General features: G+C 48.1%; 2 protein-coding genes across 2 annotated transcripts in view; one reads left to right on the top strand and one right to left on the bottom strand.

The window, feature by feature from the left end:
• AASS (aminoadipate-semialdehyde synthase) overlaps positions 1-6,555 on the top strand; it is a 51,321-nt gene extending 44,766 nt beyond the window's left edge. The window contains exons 20-24 of the mRNA XM_041727872.1: positions 2-97; positions 1,349-1,464; positions 2,109-2,197; positions 2,759-2,935; positions 4,019-6,555. Coding sequence (XP_041583806.1) covers positions 2-97; positions 1,349-1,464; positions 2,109-2,197; positions 2,759-2,935; positions 4,019-4,137 — 597 coding nt within the window. The 3' untranslated portion in view covers positions 4,138-6,555. The remainder of the gene's footprint in view (position 1; positions 98-1,348; positions 1,465-2,108; positions 2,198-2,758; positions 2,936-4,018) is intronic.
• Positions 6,556-11,765: 5,210 nt separating this feature from the next.
• Positions 11,766-20,360, bottom strand: part of PTPRZ1 (protein tyrosine phosphatase receptor type Z1) — a 172,476-nt gene continuing 163,881 nt past the window's right edge. The window contains exons 25-31 of the mRNA XM_041727517.1: positions 19,107-19,200; positions 18,742-18,815; positions 17,751-17,879; positions 16,851-16,997; positions 15,417-15,559; positions 14,539-14,674; positions 11,766-12,712 (exon numbers count right to left, since the gene is read on the bottom strand). Of these exons, the coding sequence (XP_041583451.1) occupies positions 12,572-12,712; positions 14,539-14,674; positions 15,417-15,559; positions 16,851-16,997; positions 17,751-17,879; positions 18,742-18,815; positions 19,107-19,200 (864 nt within the window). The 3' untranslated portion in view covers positions 11,766-12,571. The remainder of the gene's footprint in view (positions 12,713-14,538; positions 14,675-15,416; positions 15,560-16,850; positions 16,998-17,750; positions 17,880-18,741; positions 18,816-19,106; positions 19,201-20,360) is intronic.

The following is a 20,360-nucleotide window of genomic DNA, read 5'->3' as shown; positions in this document are numbered from 1 at the left end:
GGGCTACGCCAGGGCGCTCAACGGCTTCATGAAGCTGGGCCTGATCAACAGGGACGCGGCTCCCGCGCTCCGGGCCGAGGCCAACCCTGTCACCTGGGTGAGTGACCCCCGAGCGTGTCGCTTCGCTGTCCCTCAGGGGTGGGCGGCCTTGGGCGCTGGTTCCAGGCAAGCGCCCTCCGCGGCCCCGACCCCCGTGGACCGCCCGAGAGGCCCGGGCCTGGCCCGCCAGGTCCCAGCGCTTCGCTCATCCCGTGGCTTTCACCTGTGAGCACTTTGGGTTTCCAGCCACTGAGCTGCCCGTGCCTGTGCTGCATCAAGCCCTCGGGGCCTCGGGGGTGCAAGGGGGGCCCAGCCGCCGCCCTCACTCGCCGGCCACGCACTCGAGCCTGTGCCCGTGTCCGCGGGCAACGCCACGGACCTACCACAGGGTGAGAAAGACCAGTGTGACCCACCGGCGGCCTACTCAGCCTCTGCATTAGGCGCAGTTTTCCATGAAGCCGAGAGCCCCCCAATGTGTCTTACGTTTCACAAATGTACGTGTTGGACAGAAGTGAATAAACACGTATGGGGTGAATCCTGAGGTGGAGGCAGCTGGACGGGAGGGCTGGGACGCGTACCCTTGGGGCGGTCCCAGGATGTTAGTGGCTACAGAATAGGGGCTGGCAAACTTTTTTTTTTTTTGTAAAGGACCAGATTATTAATATATTAGGCTTTGAGGGCTGTACGTACTCATTTCTACATAAACAAATGAGTGTGACTCCCTTCTAATGCGAGTCTTCTTTACAAGACCAGGTGGTGAGCCAAATATGGCCTGTGAACCATTTTGTTTTTCCTTGATCAAGAGTCTAACTTTTTCTCTTGGGATCCTGGAGAAAGTCTTGTTTGGAAAGTAGAACAAGCTATGACCATGCTTAAGTATTCTTGCTTTGAGATTTTATTATCTGCAAGGTCTTTCTCTTCTCTTGAACCTACCAAAGAACTCTGGTTGCTATTGGCAACCATAGCAACGAGCCCATTCCATTTGATCCTGGCCAAAATGGACTACTGGAGGGAGAGGGAGAATGAGTGAAAACGTAACGGGGACGATGTGATGGTAAATACGGTGCCATCGTTTTAGAATTGATTTCATGCCATGATCCATTTTTATTGCTGAAACATCGTTTTAGAATATCACTTGTTCACGAGTGTGTGGATGTGTGTATGCATGTGTGAGTATTACAGTTTATTATTTCTAGTCATTTCTCTTTTAAAATATGAGGTGCACATGTGATCGAATGCCTTAGCAGGATAAATTCTCAACTGATTACTTATTAGGAACTTAGGATTTTATCTTTATTTTTCTGACCAGAAAGAGCTCCTTTGTGGTCTGGTTGGGATTTCACCGTCCTCCAAGCATGACGTGCTTAGGGAAGCTGTGTTTGAGAAGCTGGGAAGAGATAATACCCAGCTGGAGGCTGCTGAATGGTAGGCACCCACCGGTCAACTTGGCACAATATGGGATTCCTTCAATATCAATAAAAATATCAATGATTTCTTAGTCCTCTCTAGTAAAAGGGACTAGACGTTTTACATTGTCTTTGATTAATTTGCTGCTCTAATGTTGGCCTGTAGTAGAGATTTCCATGAACTGTGTTCATGTGGGGATAAAAAGGTAGATAGAAACTCAATGGCAGTTGTGACTTGGGAATTACTTATTTTGAGACACTTCACTACTCAGTTCCCCAGAAAGCTGGGATATTTTTTTCTGTCCCGTGGGAGATTCTCCTACTCTTCTCCATCTACTTCACACAGCTGTGGCCCATTATGCCGCTCTTCTTCCTGTGGGAGAACTAACCTGTACGTGATCTCACAAGAAGCTTTGCAACAGTGCGGACTTAGCATGTGTCAGTTCTGCTCTGGGGAGCACTGCCTTGGGGAGTCTGATGATGCTAAAGATGAAAACTTTGCTATTGTTAATGTCTTTCTACGATTTAGGCGAGTCCTATAACTTGGACTGTCACCTTGCGATTGTTCCCTTTTAAGATAAAATCCAAAGAGCTCCCTTCTCCTTCCCAAGTGAGGTTCTGTGGAAGACTTGACCTAACACAGCCACCTCTTGTGCTTCTCAGGTTGGGCTTACTCGGGGATGAGCAAGTCCCTCAAGCCGAGTCTGTGGTGGATGCACTCTCCAAGCATTTGGCCAGGAAACTCTCCTACGGTAGGCCGTGGGCTATTAGCTCACATCCCAGAAGCGGCGTCATGGGATGCAGTCAGCACAACTAGTGGACGTGATGGGAGGGCTGGAGCCAAGCAGCAGGGGTGGGGAAGGGTGCCCGAAGCGAGGGGGCACTTGGGCTGTTTTTCCAGAGGGAAGAATAAGAGAATTATCACATAGGAATGAACTTGGGGAACATAGAAAAGGAACAAATGATTAGTTTTATTTTTTTAAAAAAATTTTTTTATGATTAGTTTTAGTGTTAATGCCTTTGGGAAATGCTGAAGGAGCATTTTTGGGGGAAGAGTGGGAGCTTTACCACAGCGCCTTCATGTCTGTAGCCAGGCCACAGTGCTACCAACCCGGGCAGAGGAACATGGCCAGAGTTGTCATTTGTTGAGTTTTTCACTCGGCCTTTGGGCTAAAGAGCAATATAGATGATTGTCTAAGGGCTGCACACGGTGAGAGGAGAAACCTGTGAGAGCAAAAGGTAGATGCTAATGAGTTGTGGTGTTGGAGTTGTCCGGTAATGACATTTCAGAATATGTGTTTATTTGCCTTAAGGCCCTGGAGAGAAAGATATGATTGTGATGAGAGACAGTTTTGGAATCAGACATCCCTCTGGACACTTGGAAAATAAGATTGTTGATCTCGTGGTTTATGGAGACGCCAATGGCTTTTCAGCCATGGCTAAAACTGTGGGGTTACCCACGGCGATGGCAGCCAAGATGCTGCTTGATGGTAAGTTCTTTCACTGGAGAACTGAATCGGTCTCCAAATCATCTCCAAGTCATTCCGTGCCTGGACATCAAGTGATTACTCTTAGTGTGACACGGGCGTCCACGGAAAGTGAGCTGCCTCAGACTCCTGAGACGAGTACTGCCCGGGAGGCCCCGGGGTGCGGGAGAGCCGTGGGTTGCAGTCACACCTCTCTGTGGCTCAGCTCAATCACAAGACGACCGAGTGATGGAGCGCGAGCTGCTCTCCGTAGCTGAGCTGCAGCTCCTCATCCTTCACGTGAGGATTCTCACTCCTAATTCAGAATTTTTCTGTGCTGCTGAGGTGAAATAATACGTAAAGCTCCTACCACACACATGACCCCACCAGGCAATGTCAACTCTTCCTTTCTCCCCTTCATTTTTCATATCTTAAGGGCGCTAACCCTGAAATAGCGGAGGGTATTCACTTTCAGATCCCCCCAAATACAGACCGTGTTCTACTAACCTTCATCCCTTAGTACATTAGCTGCACTCGATAGGTATTTTGAACTAAGCATATTTCAACTCCCCTGTCCCCTGAGATCATCTGTACACTCAGGAAGCGTCATCGCTGAGTGAAATCCTTCATTTGGCCCTCGTGAGTGTGGGAGGGAGTAACGAGCATCAAGCATATAAATGTGAAAAACGGAGAAAATGTATCTACAGTAGTTTATCAGCTAATATCAAATTAAGTGACCTACCTAGTTATTGAGGAACCGGAGTAGAGAAGTGATGAGGGGGCGAAAGGAAGGTACTCAGATTTGCTGTTTCAGTTGTCTTAACGGAAGCCTGTGCCAGATAATCAGACTGGTTTTAATTCGTTCCGTTGGTGTTCTGCTTTTTTAAAAAAAAGCATCAGCAAATAAAGCAGACAAATCAGGTTTACTTTACGTTCTTATTGCGCTTTATTCTCCGATCATTTTGGCAATAGTTAGTGCAGTTCATCCAGCTGTGCTTTCATTCTGCAGTTAGCGTCTTTCCCTGTGTATGATACGGAGGCTTGTGCGGTGGAAATTAACCTTAATAATACCTTTAAAACGATAACTACAGCTTTATTTTCTTCTAGGTGAAATTAAAGCTAAAGGTCTGATGGGGCCCTTTTCAAAGGACATCTATGAACCAATCCTGGAGCGAATTAAAGCAGAAGGCATTGTATATACAACACAGAGCACAATCAAACCGTAATTGAGAATTATATCTTGTTTTTATCTTCCCAGACAACATAGCTCTGAACATATGTGCAACAACCTGCTTGCTAATATGCTACTTTGAAATATAAAGCCTGGTATTTTTTTGAGTCAGTCAATACAATGATGTTTTAAAAATATAAATCTCTATTTTAATATGAAAACATTTGGAGCAAGAGATGCCAGTAATTACCAGAGAACTCTAATAATTTTACATTTATTTTTTCATGTGTATGTAAAAGCGATGATTGTGCTATATGTTAATTTATCGTGCATCTTTTTTTCTTATAAGAATATATTTTCCTATGATCAGATAAACTTTTATCTTTCTAGTAAGAAAAAAATCTTCACACAGCTATATTTTTGTATTTTTCAAATTGATTCAGTTAGATACTCTTAGATTACCTATCCACAACCTTTGTAATAATTCTATTTTATGGCTTTTTTGGTAATATTACGATTTACCTAGTAAATGACATTTCTGACAGTTTTGAGTGTTTAGAAAAGGAAATAGGTAAGATTAAATCAAAATCCACAGGATCACCTCCTTAGAGACAGAAAAAGCATTTTGCAAAATTTAACACCCTGTCATAATAAAAAAGATTCAACAAACTAGGAGTTGAAGGGAGCTTTTTCAACCTGATAAAGAACATCTATGAAAAACCCATAGCTAGCATCATACTTAATGATGAAAGACTGAAATATTTCCCCTTGAACCAGAAACAAGGAAATGATGTCTGCTCTCGGCAGTTCTACTCAACTTGGCCTGGAGGGTGTGGTCAGGGCAATTAGCCAAGAAAAGGAAATAAAACACATCCAGATTTGGAAGGAAGAAGAAAAACTATCTCTATTTGTAGATGGTATGATCTTATACATAGAAAATCCAAAAGAATACTTTAAGAAAATGTTAGAACTAATACATGAGTTCAGCAAAGTTGCAGAACACAATATTAATATACAAAATTGATAGTATTTCTATACAATATAAATAAATGAAACAAAAATAATACTGAAAAAAGCAATTCAATTTACAGTAGCATGAAAAACAGGAATAGATTGTGAGTCCAGAAATAATACTCATCTTTATGATCAGTTGATTTTTAAAAATGGTGCTAAGACAATTCAGTAGAGGAAAATAGTCTTTTCATCAAATGGTGCTGGAACAACCGGATATCCACATGTGAAAGAAGGAAGTTGGACCCCTTCCTCACAGCATATATAAATGTTAACTCAAAATGGACCAAAGACCTAAATAGAAGAACAAACACTGTAAAACCTTTAGAAGAAATAGATGTAAGTCTTCATGCCCTTGGGTTAGGCAATGATTTCTAAAATAATTGAAACCAAAAGCACAAGCAACAAAAGGAAATTAAAAAAAAAAATAGATTGGCACCATCAGAATTAAAAACTTTTGTGCTTCCAAAGGTAACATCAAGAAGCAAAAAGACGAATCATAGAATGAGAGAAAATTTTTGCACATCGTTTGTCAGGTAAGGGAGGAACCAGTATTTAGAATAAATAAAGGACTACTATAGCTCAGTAAGTAGACAAAGAGCCCAATTTAAAAAATGGACTAAGGATATGAATGGACAGTTCTCTAAAGAAGATACAAAAGCAATAAGCACATGAAAAGGTGCTCAACACCATTCACTACCAGGGAAATGCGAATCAAACCTACAGTGAGATACCACTTCATACTCACCAGGATGGTTATAATGGAAAAGACAGTAACAGGTGTTGGTGGGGGTGTGGAGAAGTTGGAGTCCTCAAAAACTGCTGGTGGAAATGTAAAATTGTGCAGCCGTTTGGGAAGACAGTTTGGCAGTTCCTCAAAAGGTTAAAAGCGGAGCAACCACATGAGCCAGCAATTCCACTCTTAGGTACACACCCGAGAGAAATGAAAACATATGTCCACACAGAAACTTGCAAGCAAATGTTGATGGAAAGTGTCAAAACAAGCCAAATGTTCATCGACTAATAAATGAATAAACAATGTGGCATATCCATACAGCGCAATATTATTTGGCAATCAAAAGGAAATGAAGTTCTGATCCATGCTACAACATGGATGAACCTTGACGAGATTATGTTAAGCGAAAAAAGCCAGACACAAAAGTCCACGTGTGATCTCATTCGTATGAAGTTGTCCAGGATAGTCACATCTACATATAGAGAAAGTGGATTAGTGGCTGCGTAGGGGTAAGGGTTTGGGGGAAAGTGGGAGTGACTGCTAATGAGTTTGGGTTTCTCTTTAGAGTCATGAAAATGTTGTGGAGTCGATGGAGGTAATGGTGTCACAGTTCTGAATATATTAAAAATCACTAAACTGTATACTTTGTGTGAATTATGTCTCAAGTTGTTGTAAATGATTACATTATAAATAAAAAAAAATTTTTTTTTGCTCTTTGGGGAAAAATATAAACTAAATATTCCTTTAGAAATATGGAGTAAGGGATCCCTGGGTGGCGCAGCAGTTTGGCGCCTGCCTTTGGCCCAGGGCGCGATCCTGGAGACCCGGGATCGAATCCCACGTCAGGCTCCCGGTGCATGGAGCCTGCTTCTCCCTCTACCTATGTCTCTGCCTCTCTCTCTCTCTCTCTCTCTGTATGACTCTCATAAATAAATAATAAAAAAATTAAAAAAAAAAAAGCTTTTAAAAAAAGAAATATGGAGTAAACCCTTGACTCTCTAGGACTACATACAGCTCCTGGCCCTATGGACTGACCTCTGTCCTTGGAGTAAGTAGGTATTACATATGGGGGATATGGAGGTTGAGAAAACATCGAGGCTATTTAAAAAGGATCAAAGTTGATTGAGGCCTAGTCCTACGTGCCAAAAATAATGTATGGAGATCAATATTAATCAGTAAAGACATTTCTGTTATGGCACTTTTCTTAAATCACAACATTGAGTTCAACAGAGTCAATTAGGAAATATGAGTGTCACCCTGATTCCACCTCCAACCAGGAATAGTGCCCGGATGGAAGGGGGACTAGGGAACTAGCCCTTAGTGGGGGTGAGGGAAACGTGTTGAGTGCCCCGTTGAATTATTAGCTTCCTAATACCAATGAACCATAGAGGGGAGAAGATTGAAGAGCTAGTCTCGCGGCAGTGCTAGAAAAGGGATTTCAGTAAACTCGAGTAAGGATGATGTCATCACACACTGCGTGGACTCTCAGTTTTCCAGCAGGAACTGCAGAAGTGGAGGTGGTGGTGGTAAGAGCTGGGAATGAACGGATAAGTTGTAATTACAAGCATGTGGCTCACTCAGGGGTCAGCAAACTTTGACTATTAAGGGCTAAGTACTACATATTTCAGGCTTTGTAGGCCAGAGGGGCCATAATTGCTCATTTCTGCCTTTGCAGTGTGAAATCAGCCATAGACAGTACATGAATGAGTGGACATGACTATGTTCCAATAAAGCTTTATTTATAAAAACAAGTCACAGGCAGACTTGGCCCTTGAGCCAGAGTTTGCCCACCCCTGGCCCTCCCATTATTTTTAGGACTAGCTGGTAATGCTGAGGAGGCGGGTGTTTCTCTGCAGGGGTCGCCTCTTTCAGTGCTGGTTCATAAGCCTGGACGGAGGGTGTCACCTGGTCATATGAGTCAGCCCCAACCATCGCAGTCACTGTGTCACCACAGGGTGAGACTAGGTCAGTCAGTCTTCGGGGCTGGCGAGGTCAGATTTGTGCTCCAGAAGGATTCCTTTCGCTCTGGTGCTCAGAGGGTCTCAGGCCAGGGCGGGAGGGCAGGATACTCGGGGCCGCTACAGCTGCTCAAGGAAGAAGCCACCGAGAAGGTCATGTACACACTTGTCCAGGCCACCGAGTCAGCATTGGGAAGAGGGAACAGAGACCCCCTGCTGGCATTTGGAAGAGCAAGGCACCCGAGGCGGTGGGGCAGGGGCAGGGGCGCCCGCCCAGTGGGATGCAGGCGCTAGCCCTCGGGGCGCCGGGGGCTCAGGCCCCGGGGGATGCTCAGGTCACCAGCTTGGCTGCAAGCTGCAGCCCCGACGGAGCGCCAGGGAGGGGGGCACGGGGCAGGGGGCACGGGCACTCTGCAGCCAGCGGGCTGACCTGGGCGGGCGGCCGTCCTGGACTCTGTGGCCCGGGTTCAGGGGCTCATTCACACCCACGCCCTTAGCTGCAAGGGAGTCGGGGACTAGAGTTTGTGGCCGTTGGGCTTTGAAACATAAGAAGTGTCACCGCCACGACTGTGTCACGAACTACCCCAACTGCAGTGACTTAGAACAGCATGTCCCTGGCTCAGGCCCCAGGACCCAGGGCCCCACACAGTCCTGCAGGGGGCTGACTGGGCAGAGAGGTCCTGTCCCTGGAGCTGGCAGGGTCGTGGCTGTCAGCTGGAAGCCCGCCCCCCCCCCCCCGGCCAGGGGCCAGGACCTGGGGCTCCTGATCCTTCCACGTGTGGGTTCCGTCCTGCCTTGGCACTGTGCCAGGAGCGCGCATCCCAAAGGAGCTAGCAGAGCCGCACCGCCCTTCACCGCTTAGCCTCAGAAGTCGCATGGCGCCTCTTTTAGCACCGTCACAGGCTCACCTGGGTTCAAGGGGAAGGTTCCCAGACCCCACAGTGAGCGGGATGAGTTAGGAAAAGTCCTATGTGGGAGGGAAGATACTGTTGAGCGGTTTTTGGAAAAGAGCATGTGCCGCAGGAAGCCACCCGAGAGGGACAGTGGCGGGTAGGTGCGCGCTGCCAGTAGGCCTCAGTGGCCCCGGTTATCAACCCCTCGTCATTGGCCTTATTTTCTAAGCATCTCATGTTTTCTTGATCTAGTTCTCGAGTCTCTTTAGGTATCCCCACGAGCTTTGAACTGACATACCGTAATGACGAAAGCTGGGAGATTCCTCATTTACTCTCTAAAAAGTCCAAGAAATGCAGATTTAGCTTCCTGACTCCATTACACCATCTGGAGTCAAGGTGCCTCAAAAGACTCCTCTGATCCCACATTCTGCACTAGGAACCTTCCTGCTGTAGTTTTGGGTACGTGGCTTCATTAAATGCATGAGCAGCAAAGGGAGAAATTTCTTGCATCTGTTCATGTCCCTGCATAATTCAGAACTGAGGCGACTCCTCTAGGGCTGAAGCAAGACCGTAAGCATCTGAGACACAGGCTGGTGGCCCATCCAGAGCCGCGGAGGAAGGTATCACACACTCGCCCGTCTGCAGATTTCCTCAAACGCCAGCCCGTGTCGCCCGTGGGCTGCTCAGAACGCGTCACCGTGGACGGACTGCCAGGACTTGTGTGTGCGCTGAGAAGTTTCCAATTCACACCCACAGCCTTTCTTACTCCCACTTTCATATCTTGTTTTTCATTTTAAAAATGATTACTGCAAAAAAAAAAAAAAAAAGAAAAGAAAAGAAACGCCTCCCAGCTCTAATGCCAAGGATGTCTAGTTTCTTAAAACTGGTGTAATGTGTCATTTATATGCCTTAGCATTTAACACCACCTACTCCGACACACTAATACTGTACTAATGAAGAGGAGACCTCTGATGCACCAGAACATTTTGCAATTAGCAAGTGAGTGGATGATATTCAATCACGCTTTATGATAATAATAAAAAGGTGTTTTATTTTGACAAATATGTAGCTTTTCCAATTTTCCCTAAAAAGCTCACTTTAATCCAATAAATGATTAGTTCTTCTGATTCTATGTGCTATTTGCAAGTGGAGTTCAAGTCTAATAAAATATTTAAAAATAGATCTGCTTATAAGGAGATCTTAGTTTCCAAGTTCTGATTATTAGAAAAATGGTCTAAGGCGTCTTATGTGCTAACAAATTAGGGGGTTTCACATCAGAAATAGGAAAATTAAGAATCCTAAGCTTCAATAATGAGTAGAATATGTATGTACGAAATGTCTGTGTTCCTTATATGTAAAGAAGGCGATGCCACAAAGTCTCAGGGAGTATCACACTGCAACTATGATGGACCTTACTCCGCTACAGTTATTAGCATCTGCCTACAAAATGTTGACTTACCACACGTTACTTGCATAATTACTTCCTTTTGGAAGACATTCTGCAAGGCGCCTCATTGATAAATGATCATGAAGGCAAAAAAAAAAAAAAAAAAAAAATTCCATTTCTCCCCGAAGGGTGTTTGCTCTCGGGACAAAGGCCCAGGGAGAAAGAGACCAAATAACTACGGTGACACGTACTCCCAGTTCACATCAGCTGTTGATCGAACACTGTGGCTTGGGAGGGAAAGAATATAAAGCAAGACCAGAAGGTTAGAAAAGCTACCGAGAAATCAAAAATAACTTTGTGGCTTTCTTCCCGAGACAGGGTGAGAAGGAAGCGCATTTCTTTCTCTTGTGCCTGGTAAAACCTGCCTCCTGACCTCCTGCGACCTGTGACACTCCGCTCTTTGGTGAGCTTTTTCCTACTTCACATCTCTTTGTGACTACTGCTTTAAAAGGAAAGCCAATTAATTTTGGTTCTACGTTAAGGATTTGGTGAACATTTCCTGAAGTGCTTGGGCAACTGGAAGCTCCCTAAATTGTTGCTGCAGAGCTTGGTCCCCAAACTGTAGTGTTCAGTAGACTGCTGACCTTCCACCTCGGAGCTGCTGCTGTGGCAGGTCAGGGATGGGAGTCCAGGGTTCGCATTTCTATCCAGTTCCCTGGTTTTGCTGATCCTGCTGGTTTAGGAACCAGACTCGGAGAGCCACTAGTTTTTTATTTTATTTTTCTTTTTTATTTAAATTCAATTTGCCAACATATAGCATCACACCCAGTGATCATCCCCTCAGGTGCCCCCCTCGGTGCCCGTCACCCAGGCAACCCATCCCCCTGCCCACCTCCCCTTCCGCAACCCTTTGTGTTTCCCAGAGTTAGGAGTCGCTCAGGGTTTGTCTCTCCCCCGCTGGTTTTCCTCACTCAGTTCCCCTCCTTTCCCTATAATCCCTTTCTCTATCTCTTCTATTCCCCGTATGAGTGAGATCATGTGATGATCGTCCTTCTCCGACTGACTTCACTCAGCATCACACCCTCCAGTCCCGTCCCACCCACGTCGAAGCACATGGTGGGCATTTGTCCTTTCTGACGCAAGAGCCACTAGTTTAAAGGAAACTTTCCTGGCTCTGGCCCTGGGCGTCCGTGGGGGTTGGCACTTCCTCCTCAGGGCTGCTATTAAACGGTCCCAGCTGAGGCAGGGGACAGCTTCCAGGCTCCGAGTCCGCCTGTCGCCAAGGGTGTTTCCGTCTCCCTGCACGTCAGCTGCCCAGGGCTCTGGGATGCTGCCCATGTGCCCCACATGGGGCGTCCTCCCTTCTTTCTACCCCGGGGTTGAAGAGCTCCCGGCCTGGGTCTGTCAATCCACCCGCTGCCAGGCCAGCCTGGCTCGTCCCTGACAAGCAAATCTGCACAATTCTAGCCCCAGCTTGGTTCTAACTGAAGTTTCCCACCATTGCTTGGTCCACGGTGAGTAGTGAGGTCCCAGGAAGGCAATAATAGTGGTTGTGCGCTGTCAGCGAGCTCCCGTGCACCTCGGCGCCCAGGCTGGGAATCGCAGCTCCATCCCATCAACCTTTCTCCACTTCCACCATCCCAGGGGCCCCCGTGTCTACACTTTTCTACTGCACGTGCCCCAGCACGACACTCCCCAAACAACTGCGAATGGATAGCAATATTCATATTTATTTTTGCAAGGCCTTGGATAAAAACCATTGAAACAATGCTGGGTAAGGTGTTATTCTCATAAAAACATCTTTTGAAACAAACGTATTTCTATTTCCCATAAAAGTTAAAGTTACATGCTAAAACAGGGTTAATTTATAAGATACCACGAAAGAACGTCAGGGCTTGTAGAGTAAGACCAGATAATGAATTACATCATTAAAAGAAACAATTACACGTAACTAGAAAACTGACTCAGTAGTAAAATATAAAAATCTACAATTATAAATATAAATTTGGTCCATGGAGACACTAGAGCAGTATTTACAGTAAGTATCAGATTATTTCTACTTCAGGCGAATACTGCAGTTGTAAAACGCTGAATATCATAGGGAACGGCGTGTTTTATTTACAATCTACTATATTAAAAGTTATATTTCTAGCAAACCTGATGATTGCTACAAATACAGCTAAAATCTGACAGTACAAACGAACATGTGTTCTGTAGTTGGGAATTCCTAATATCTATAAATCAAAATTTTTCTGTTAAAATCAATATGAAAAAACAAACCCACAATTCCATTCTTAGAAATACTGTAAAATTCAACCATTTTAGTTCAAACGCAACTAAGAATCACAAGAAGTTCTGCAGAAAGGCACACGCTGTTAATGACGGGAGTTCGGCAGCGGGATCCCACGCCATGACGGTCCCGGTCAGGTGGTGGACGTGAGCAGGTGGTGGAGCGGGAGCCACTTGTCCTGCCTCGATCTGGGGACGGCCGCGCCCCGGCCGGGCTACACCAGGGACTCCAGGCTCTCGGCCGTGCTCCCGGGGGCCAGCGGCGCGCCGTTGCTGTCGGTGGCGGTGGGCGGACTCTCCTCCTGCCTGCTGCCCACGAGGCTGAGGACCGCTCGGTAGAGGAACTGGTACTGGTCCTGGGGACAGAGCAGCACCAGTCAGTGGGCCGCCGCGAAGACGTGCCTGGCGGGGGCTGTCCCCCGTCCTGCCTGGGCGCCGTGGGCTGGGGCTGCGGGCACCTCCGAGGGGATGGCCAGCACCTGCTGACCTGGAGGACTCCCCCACCCTCCCGCCGGGCAGGTGCTCCCCCACGCTACGCCCTGGAATCAGACGGTGATGCCACCTGTCAGCGGTCCTGACTCGTGGACACGTGTGACCCTTTGGTCCGAGGCTCCGTGAGGCCCTACTTAGGAGCCCTCACAACTCACCCGCCCTTTCCCCTTCTCCAGCCGCGGGGAGGTCTGCTGGGCTCCCCGGCACAGAGAGCCCCAGAAGGGGCCGTGCTGTCGCCTCGCGCACAGTGTTTGCCAGGAGCCTGCACACCCCCGCTGGCCCGATGCCCCCCCCGAGGTCTCAGGGTGAGACCCAGAAGGACAGAGATCTCTTCCAGGTGCCCGTCGGGGGTGGAGAACATGAGCTGGGACCACAGCAGGAGGGCCTCGGGCCTACAGGTGCTGGTGCGTCGTTCCAGGCACTCACCGACCAGGGGCAGGTCACCAACCAGAGGAAGGTCACCAACCAGGGGAAGGTCACCAACCAGGTAAGGTCACCAACCAGGGAAGGTCACCAACCAGGGAAGGTCACCAACCAGGTAAGGTCACCAACCAGGGAAGGTCACCAACCAGGGAAGGTCACCAACCAGGGGAAGGTCACCAACCAGGGGAAGGTCACCAACCGGGGAAGGTCAGCCTCTGGGGGAAGGTCACCAACCAGGGAAAGTCACCAACCGGGGAAGGTCACCAACCAGGGAAGGTCACCAACCAGGTAAGGTCACCAACCGGGGAAGGTCACCAACCAGGTAAGGTCACCAACCAGGGAAGGTCACCAACCAGGGGAAGGTCACCAACCAGGGAAGGTCAGCCTCTGGGGGAAGGTCACCCACCAGGGAGGGGGAAGGTCACCAACCAGCGGAAGGTCACCAACCAGGTAAGGTCACCAACCGGGGAAGGTCACCAACCAGGTAAGGTCACCAACCAGGGAAGGTCACCAACCAGGGGAAGGTCAGCCTCTGGGGGAAGGTCACCAACCAGGGGAAGGTCAGCCTCCGGGAGAGCACCTTGCAGAGGCGCAGCTTGAGGTGACTCAGCTGGCCTGAGGGACTTTGAACAGGGCTCCCCTGGAGCGCGTGTGTGCCGGGGTCACCTTGCTTTCTGACAGGCCGGGGAGCGGGGCCACGGCCACCACGTCCCCCGAGCCGCTCCCCCGGGGACACTGGCACTAAGCTCCCTGTTGCCTTTCCAGCCCTCCAGCCCTCGTTTCTACACGAATCAAAACTTCAAGTTCTCAGAGTTGAGACTTCTCTTCCCGAGTGTGCCGCGTCCCTTTCCTGGGCAGGTGGAACCCAGGAACCACCCATCCGCTAAGCACCAGAACGATCCGCTCCGGAGGACACCGCACAGCGCCAGCGCCCCCGCGCGAGTGTTCTCAGAGGCCCGCGGACCTCGAGCCCCGCCCCCCGTGAACTATTTTTGCCGCTAAGGTGGATTGGTTGGTGCTTCGACTGAGGGTATTTTTCAGAATGTGACGTTTAAGGACTTTTATCAGCAATTTTCTATGTTCATCGTTTATATTCCCGTTCTACGGCCTGTGGACGGACTAACGTGTCATTCAGCCCGAATGCTGCTGCGGGGTAAGAGGTTGGGGCCTCGTGATCTTTTCTGAGACGTGCCTGGATGACTTTGGCGGCCTCTAGGAATCAGCAACGCTCTGACGGGGGCGTGGGGCTCACTGTCCCTTTACTCACAATGTCAGCAAAGACTCCCGGCCTCATCAGGTTGATCATCTTGGCCACCTGGTAAACGTCCATTGAATTTTCTTTCTCTAGCTGGTGCATAAGGGTTGTCAGCGCACAGAAAGTTCCTGCCGTCACTCCTCCAGGCCTTGGAGCACAGGGAAGGGACAAAGACTCCATTCAAATGCATCAACACTCACAGTGGGAGCTCAGAAAGCCCCAGAGCCCCCGGGACAGCCTGGCAGGGGGAACAGGGACACTTCTCATGGGGCATCTCTGTCTATGGTGCGGAGAACTAAGGTATAATTGGAAACGTCAGCAAGTGTCCTCGGTGTTAGTAACGGGACACTTCATGGGACTTTAACGTCTGCTCACACACTTGTTTGTCTACTCTGGGAGGGGCCGGCAAGAGGCCAGCACGACGGACAAGTCATCACACCTAGTGTATAACACGTGCAGATAGCATGTCATTACTCCTATGCTTCTCCTGTTTGCCTGTAACAGGAGCCTGCAGAGATCTACTGGATGGATTCCTGTTCCTGGTAAATAAAAACTCTGTCCACCTTCATCCTGTCCAGCGTGTCAATAACTTAGAAATGTCTCTCGGGTTAGCACCTGCAGAGACTCAAGGGCCAGAACCCTGACTCGTCACCGAGTGTTCTCGGCACGCAAGGCCCGGGCACCTTCTCGTGGTTAGGCGTCCATCGTCTGCCTTCAACAGGAGCGCCAAGAGAAGTGGGAAAAAAAAAATCTAATTCTGTGTTAACCTTGTTTATAAGAAGCAGACAATCCCCCCTGGCTGAGTCACCCCAACTGGTCCAAACAAAACAGAAATATGTGGCCCCCTGGAGAGCGCTGGGGCAGGAAACAGTTTAAGGGGAGGGACTTACTCATCGTGAACAACCACAGGCCCATCTCTGCTGGCAGCTTCCTCTTTGATGATACTTATGAGTTCAAACGTCTTACTAATGGGGCTATCTGGATTTGGCCATTTGGGGCACTGAAAATGCCTCACTTCAAGCACATAATCATCCTGGAAGACAAGAGAAAAATTAGTATTTCCAGAAGAGTCACCTTGGCGAGTGCCGGTATGAGTGGGATGGCTGGGGAAGCCAGGACTCCAGAAAGGTGATACAACCGGGGACACGCACGAGTGAAGGGCAGCGGTTGAGGCCCGTCCTCCAGCTGCGGGGGAAGAAACTGCTGCGATGCCTCGTCTCCCACGTGCAGACGCAATCTCCTTTTTCATACTAAAAATAAGCCTTATTTGTGGGTTTACTACGGCGATTGCACTACGAGGTCAGGTACCAAAGACGCGTCTGTGCCACTCAATTTAATCCCAAAAGAAATCTTCAACGTTCACATTTGTCTTAAAAAATCACACGGACCTGTTCAAATTCGGGCACCGCTCGGGATTGCTCGGGATCGATGCGGGGAGGGTGCAGGACAGCGCGAGGCAGGGCTGGCCCCACGCCGACGCCTGTGTGCCACCCCAGCCCCTACACCCCCTCTTCCTGAAGTGCACTCAATAAAATGCCACATTTAAAAATAAGCAGCAGAACCTAACTTTTTATCTGGTCCCCACTTTCAGAATCGAAGTGCGACATTTAAACCACCGAAAACATGATTTGACCTTTCTCTGGTTGGAGACGTTCGCTGCGTCTCACACGCCTCCCTCCTTGGTATCCGTTAGGATTTTACTGAGCTGTACGATAAATTATGTCCTCTAGTTACATAAATAGTCCTTGACAAAGGATTCAGGTGGCTGCCTTATAGGTAACCGGGAAGGAGCACCTCCGCCCGGGTCGCAGCACCACATTTTCAAAGCCCTTCTTCACTTACATACAGCACAGCACACTGTCTCCTGGTGGAGAGCGCTGAGCTCATTTTGGTAGGTGATATTTCTCCCATTTTACTCAGAAGAGTTCAAGATAAAAATTTACCTTAGAACACGAGAATCAGGATTAATGGAATTATTATTTTTTCCTGAGTTTCTTTTCTTTTTCTTTCTTTTTTTTTCCCCCCCTGAGTTTATTTTCAATTTAAGTTCTATCAAAACGACTCCGGAGTAGGAGAGAAATCTTTGATTTCCTGTGTCTGAATGCTGTAGTTTGGTGGTGACTGATGTTTTAATGATTCTACGGGATTTTTTAAGGGAAAGTGACAAGTAAGGTAAAATGGACTATTTGGGTAATCTGTCTTAATTTGTAAGAAATTAGGTTCCTTCTTTTTATTTCTAGGGAAGATCCTTAAATCAGCATATATTTAACATAACATGTGCGTAAAAGAAAAAAAAAAAGTTGTCCTTTCAAGTAGGTCCATACCTGTGTCGCTTCTAAGATAAAATCTTGAATGATAAGCTTTTCTTCATTAGACAGACATTTGTGTTCTTCAGCCATAAGGGTGACCTTAAAACTCTCACAGTTTATAGGCTCGTCTTTATTTGGCCAGTAAACAAATTCATCTTCTGCCTGGAGGATTAAACACCATAGAAGAGTCTAGATTTTAGTCAAATGTCTAATAAGTCAGACTGTGAAATGAAGTTGACTGGTTGACATAGAGAATTCAACTCGAATTTTTCTTCGGATCTCAAAATCTACTCTGGAAATGTTGAGCGTTAAACGAGTCTGATGTGCAGAATAAAATATTACACTTAAGAAACTACACTATGGCTTTGTGTTCCGCTCTCAGCTCTTCAGTAACAATGGCAAGTTGTGGCTTCCGTAAACGATAACTGAGGAGAGATGATTCAAGTGATTTTAAGAGCTCGGAAATTTCCAGTGTCATTTGGAATGGTCAGTCTAACTTTACAGCTAAGAAATAAATCTCCGCGTGAAGTGTATGTGCAAAGCCTAAACACAATAGGGCTTTTTGGGGGGCATTTGTATAGATCTCCTTAAACTAGGGACTCTCCAAGTATCCTTAGGAGTTTTATTTTTTAAGAATGTAAATAGAAGCATATGGACTGACTTCATGGTTGCAGGGTCACAGAACACCTGAATTTAAGTTAATTTTAACTTACTTTCACTTAAAACTGTCATTCAACAATTTCAAGACCTGGGAGGCGATGTAACCGAGTGGGGCCCAATTGTAGACAAGGTGCAACTCCAGTGACATGGGTTCACGAGTTGAAAAACAATCATGTGCTGGAACGTGAGGGCTTCTGACTGCCGTGACTGGGTGCGTCTTAGGAGGCCAGCGCCGAAGGCGACCGGGGGGCTTACCATGTTTTGACCGTCAGGAAGCATGACTACCAGCTGGGCGTTATGGTCCCATATCATCCTCCAGAAATCTTTGATGGTATGGAGAAGAGGATGCTGGGTGACGATGAATTCACTGCTCTGATAGTAACCCTACGAAACCAAAGAGAAGACAGGAGGAGCCCTGGCACGCGGCCTTAAATGTCCCAAATATGTGTACGAGCGAGGCAGCCTTTTGTAGACGGCGCCTGTCAACAGCAACGTGACTGTTGGAGCCCGTGTGTCCACGGCACGGTCTACACAGCGGGCACAGGACTAGCGCGCTCTTTCCCTTAGGTCCCTTCTGCCCCAAGCAGTCATCACGCAACAGGAACGGTGACCCCCTCTCTCACAGAGAATTCCACTGAGGACTGAGAGGTTGAGCGCTGTGCCCACGGCCACCTGGCTGTCACGCAAAGTGCACGCGGACCATGTCCCACTACAGTAGACAGGACGCAAACCCAGAGGGGAGCGTGTGCTTGTCACTTCCCACAAGTCCCAGTGCAAAGTGCCCAAGTCCATGCGCTGACCACGGGCGCCATCGTGCCCAGACACCCTCCGCGGGAGAGGACCAGGGTGCAGTGGGGACCTGCTGGGAGGCCGGGCCGCTGCACTGGGGACCATCTGCACGCTCAGCCCTACTCCTGTCCCCGGGCCTCAGTGGCCACCCGCATGCACCTCCCTGCTCCCGTGACCCAGACTGCGACAGGCCTGGGTGCAGCACAGCCCCCGCCGTGGCCACAGGCCCCCGGGTCCTCCCGCATCACGCTCTGGTGGCTGGCCGTGGGCCGCAGCTCGGAAGGCGTCAGAGGACGCTGCTGCTCCATTGGCCGCCGTGGGCCATGGGCCGCGGGCCACGATCCTGGGACGTGGCTTCTACGCCACCTGGGTCTGCAATTACCGCTCGGGAGGCCCTGCCAGAGTCGCTCTGGGGACACAAGCTGGCAGGCGGCTTTCGGGGACGAGCCCGACTTACCATGACATAGGAGGCGTTGATGTAGTCTGCGCCTTCCCCGCTCGGGGACGAGATGCCCACCCGTGATCTCTCCACTGGAACACAGAACAGTCGTGGTGACCCGCCGCGCCCACAGCTCTGCACCCCCACCCCCCGCGAAGCTCCCCTGCGTGTCCCGAGCTGAGCGCCGACGGTCTGCAAGGCAGTTTTTCTAAGATTTTTGCATTTCCTAAGGAGCACGCCAGGATTTAGGAGTCCCTTTGAACAGGCACGTTATCGGACATAGAGCGCACGGCCTCGTTCCAGGATGTACGGACATTGCCGGGTGCCTCCACGGCTTCCACTACCGCACAGCGGTGGTTTTTCCACGATGCGGCACAACGTACCGGGGATGATGGAAGACGTCCTGTTCTTCTCCCTGTTGCATTGCTTTAGGGCTGTAGAATAGTCGCTCTGCTGTATATTTGATTGGCTCAGGAGCTGGAAAAATACAGACTATTTAAGTCACCCAGATACTCTCACACACACACGTGACCCAACCAAGGAACCAAGGTTCGATACTGGTTTCCCAAGAGTCCCTTGCTCTAACTCCCTGGCACACCTGTGTCCCCTGCACCAGGGCTGCTGCGGGAAGCACGGAGCGCCCTCCAGTTGGACGCCCACGGCTGGGAGCGGCTTCCCCGCGGCTCCCTCTACAGGTGTGCACCCTCCATGTCTCCCACTGACGTCGCACACCAGAGTTGGGAGAAAATTGCGTGAACTGTGTGTGCGTCTGTACACGTAAATGGATAGGGCCGGATTTCAGTCAGTCTCTTAGTACCCGTTTCACGAACAATCGACTTGCTGTTTTTCTATCCCTCCAACTAGCGAACGTTAGGATTATTTCCAATATTCTGCTTTTCTAAACTTTGTAGCCATGGATATCCCTTGCATACTTCTTAACACCCACACGCGGAATTAGGAGGCATCACCATTTGATTTCTGACAGTCTGATAGATGCAACGTGGTTTTGATTAGCATTTCCTTAATTACTGTGAGATTGTGAATTTTAGCATTCATTAGCCATTTTGATTTCTTCTTTGATGATCGTCTTTTTATATTTCTACTTCACTGTCATTGATTAATTTGTAGGAGGTTTTGATGTCTTGAATGTTAGTCTATAATCTGTTTAAAAAGTTGCCAAGGTTTTTGTTCTCTTTAATCACTCAGATGCTCATGATCAAGTCATTTTTTAAGGTTTCGGCAAATTATGTTTTTATTTAAGAAGTCCTTTTCTACCTTGATGTGTTCAAAATATATATTGCTAGTATTTTCTTGTAAAAGTTCTAAAACCTTGCTTTCACCTCCAGGTACCTAATATATCCTGAATTAATTTTAGTGTTTGAGGTGCGGTAAGAACCCAATTTTACTTGTTTACACATGGAGATTGTCCCAGTCTCCTTTACTGTTTACTCTGTCCTTTCCTCACTGATTTATAGTATCCTGTCTACCCTATAACCCTTGTTGAATATTTCTTTATGTGTACTCTTCTCTTTTCTCACCAATCTGGCTGTAGGTTTGTTTTATGTCTTTGACAGAACTTGCTTTTGGTTTTGTTTCATCTCTGTTTCTATTTAATAACTTTAACTTTCTAGTTAATT

The sequence above is a fragment of the Vulpes lagopus genome, chromosome 13 (genome assembly GCF_018345385.1).
Source record: "Vulpes lagopus strain Blue_001 chromosome 13, ASM1834538v1, whole genome shotgun sequence".
In the NCBI taxonomy this organism is placed as follows: Eukaryota; Metazoa; Chordata; class Mammalia; order Carnivora; family Canidae; genus Vulpes; species Vulpes lagopus.
This window is presented reverse-complemented; position numbering and strand designations above follow the sequence as displayed.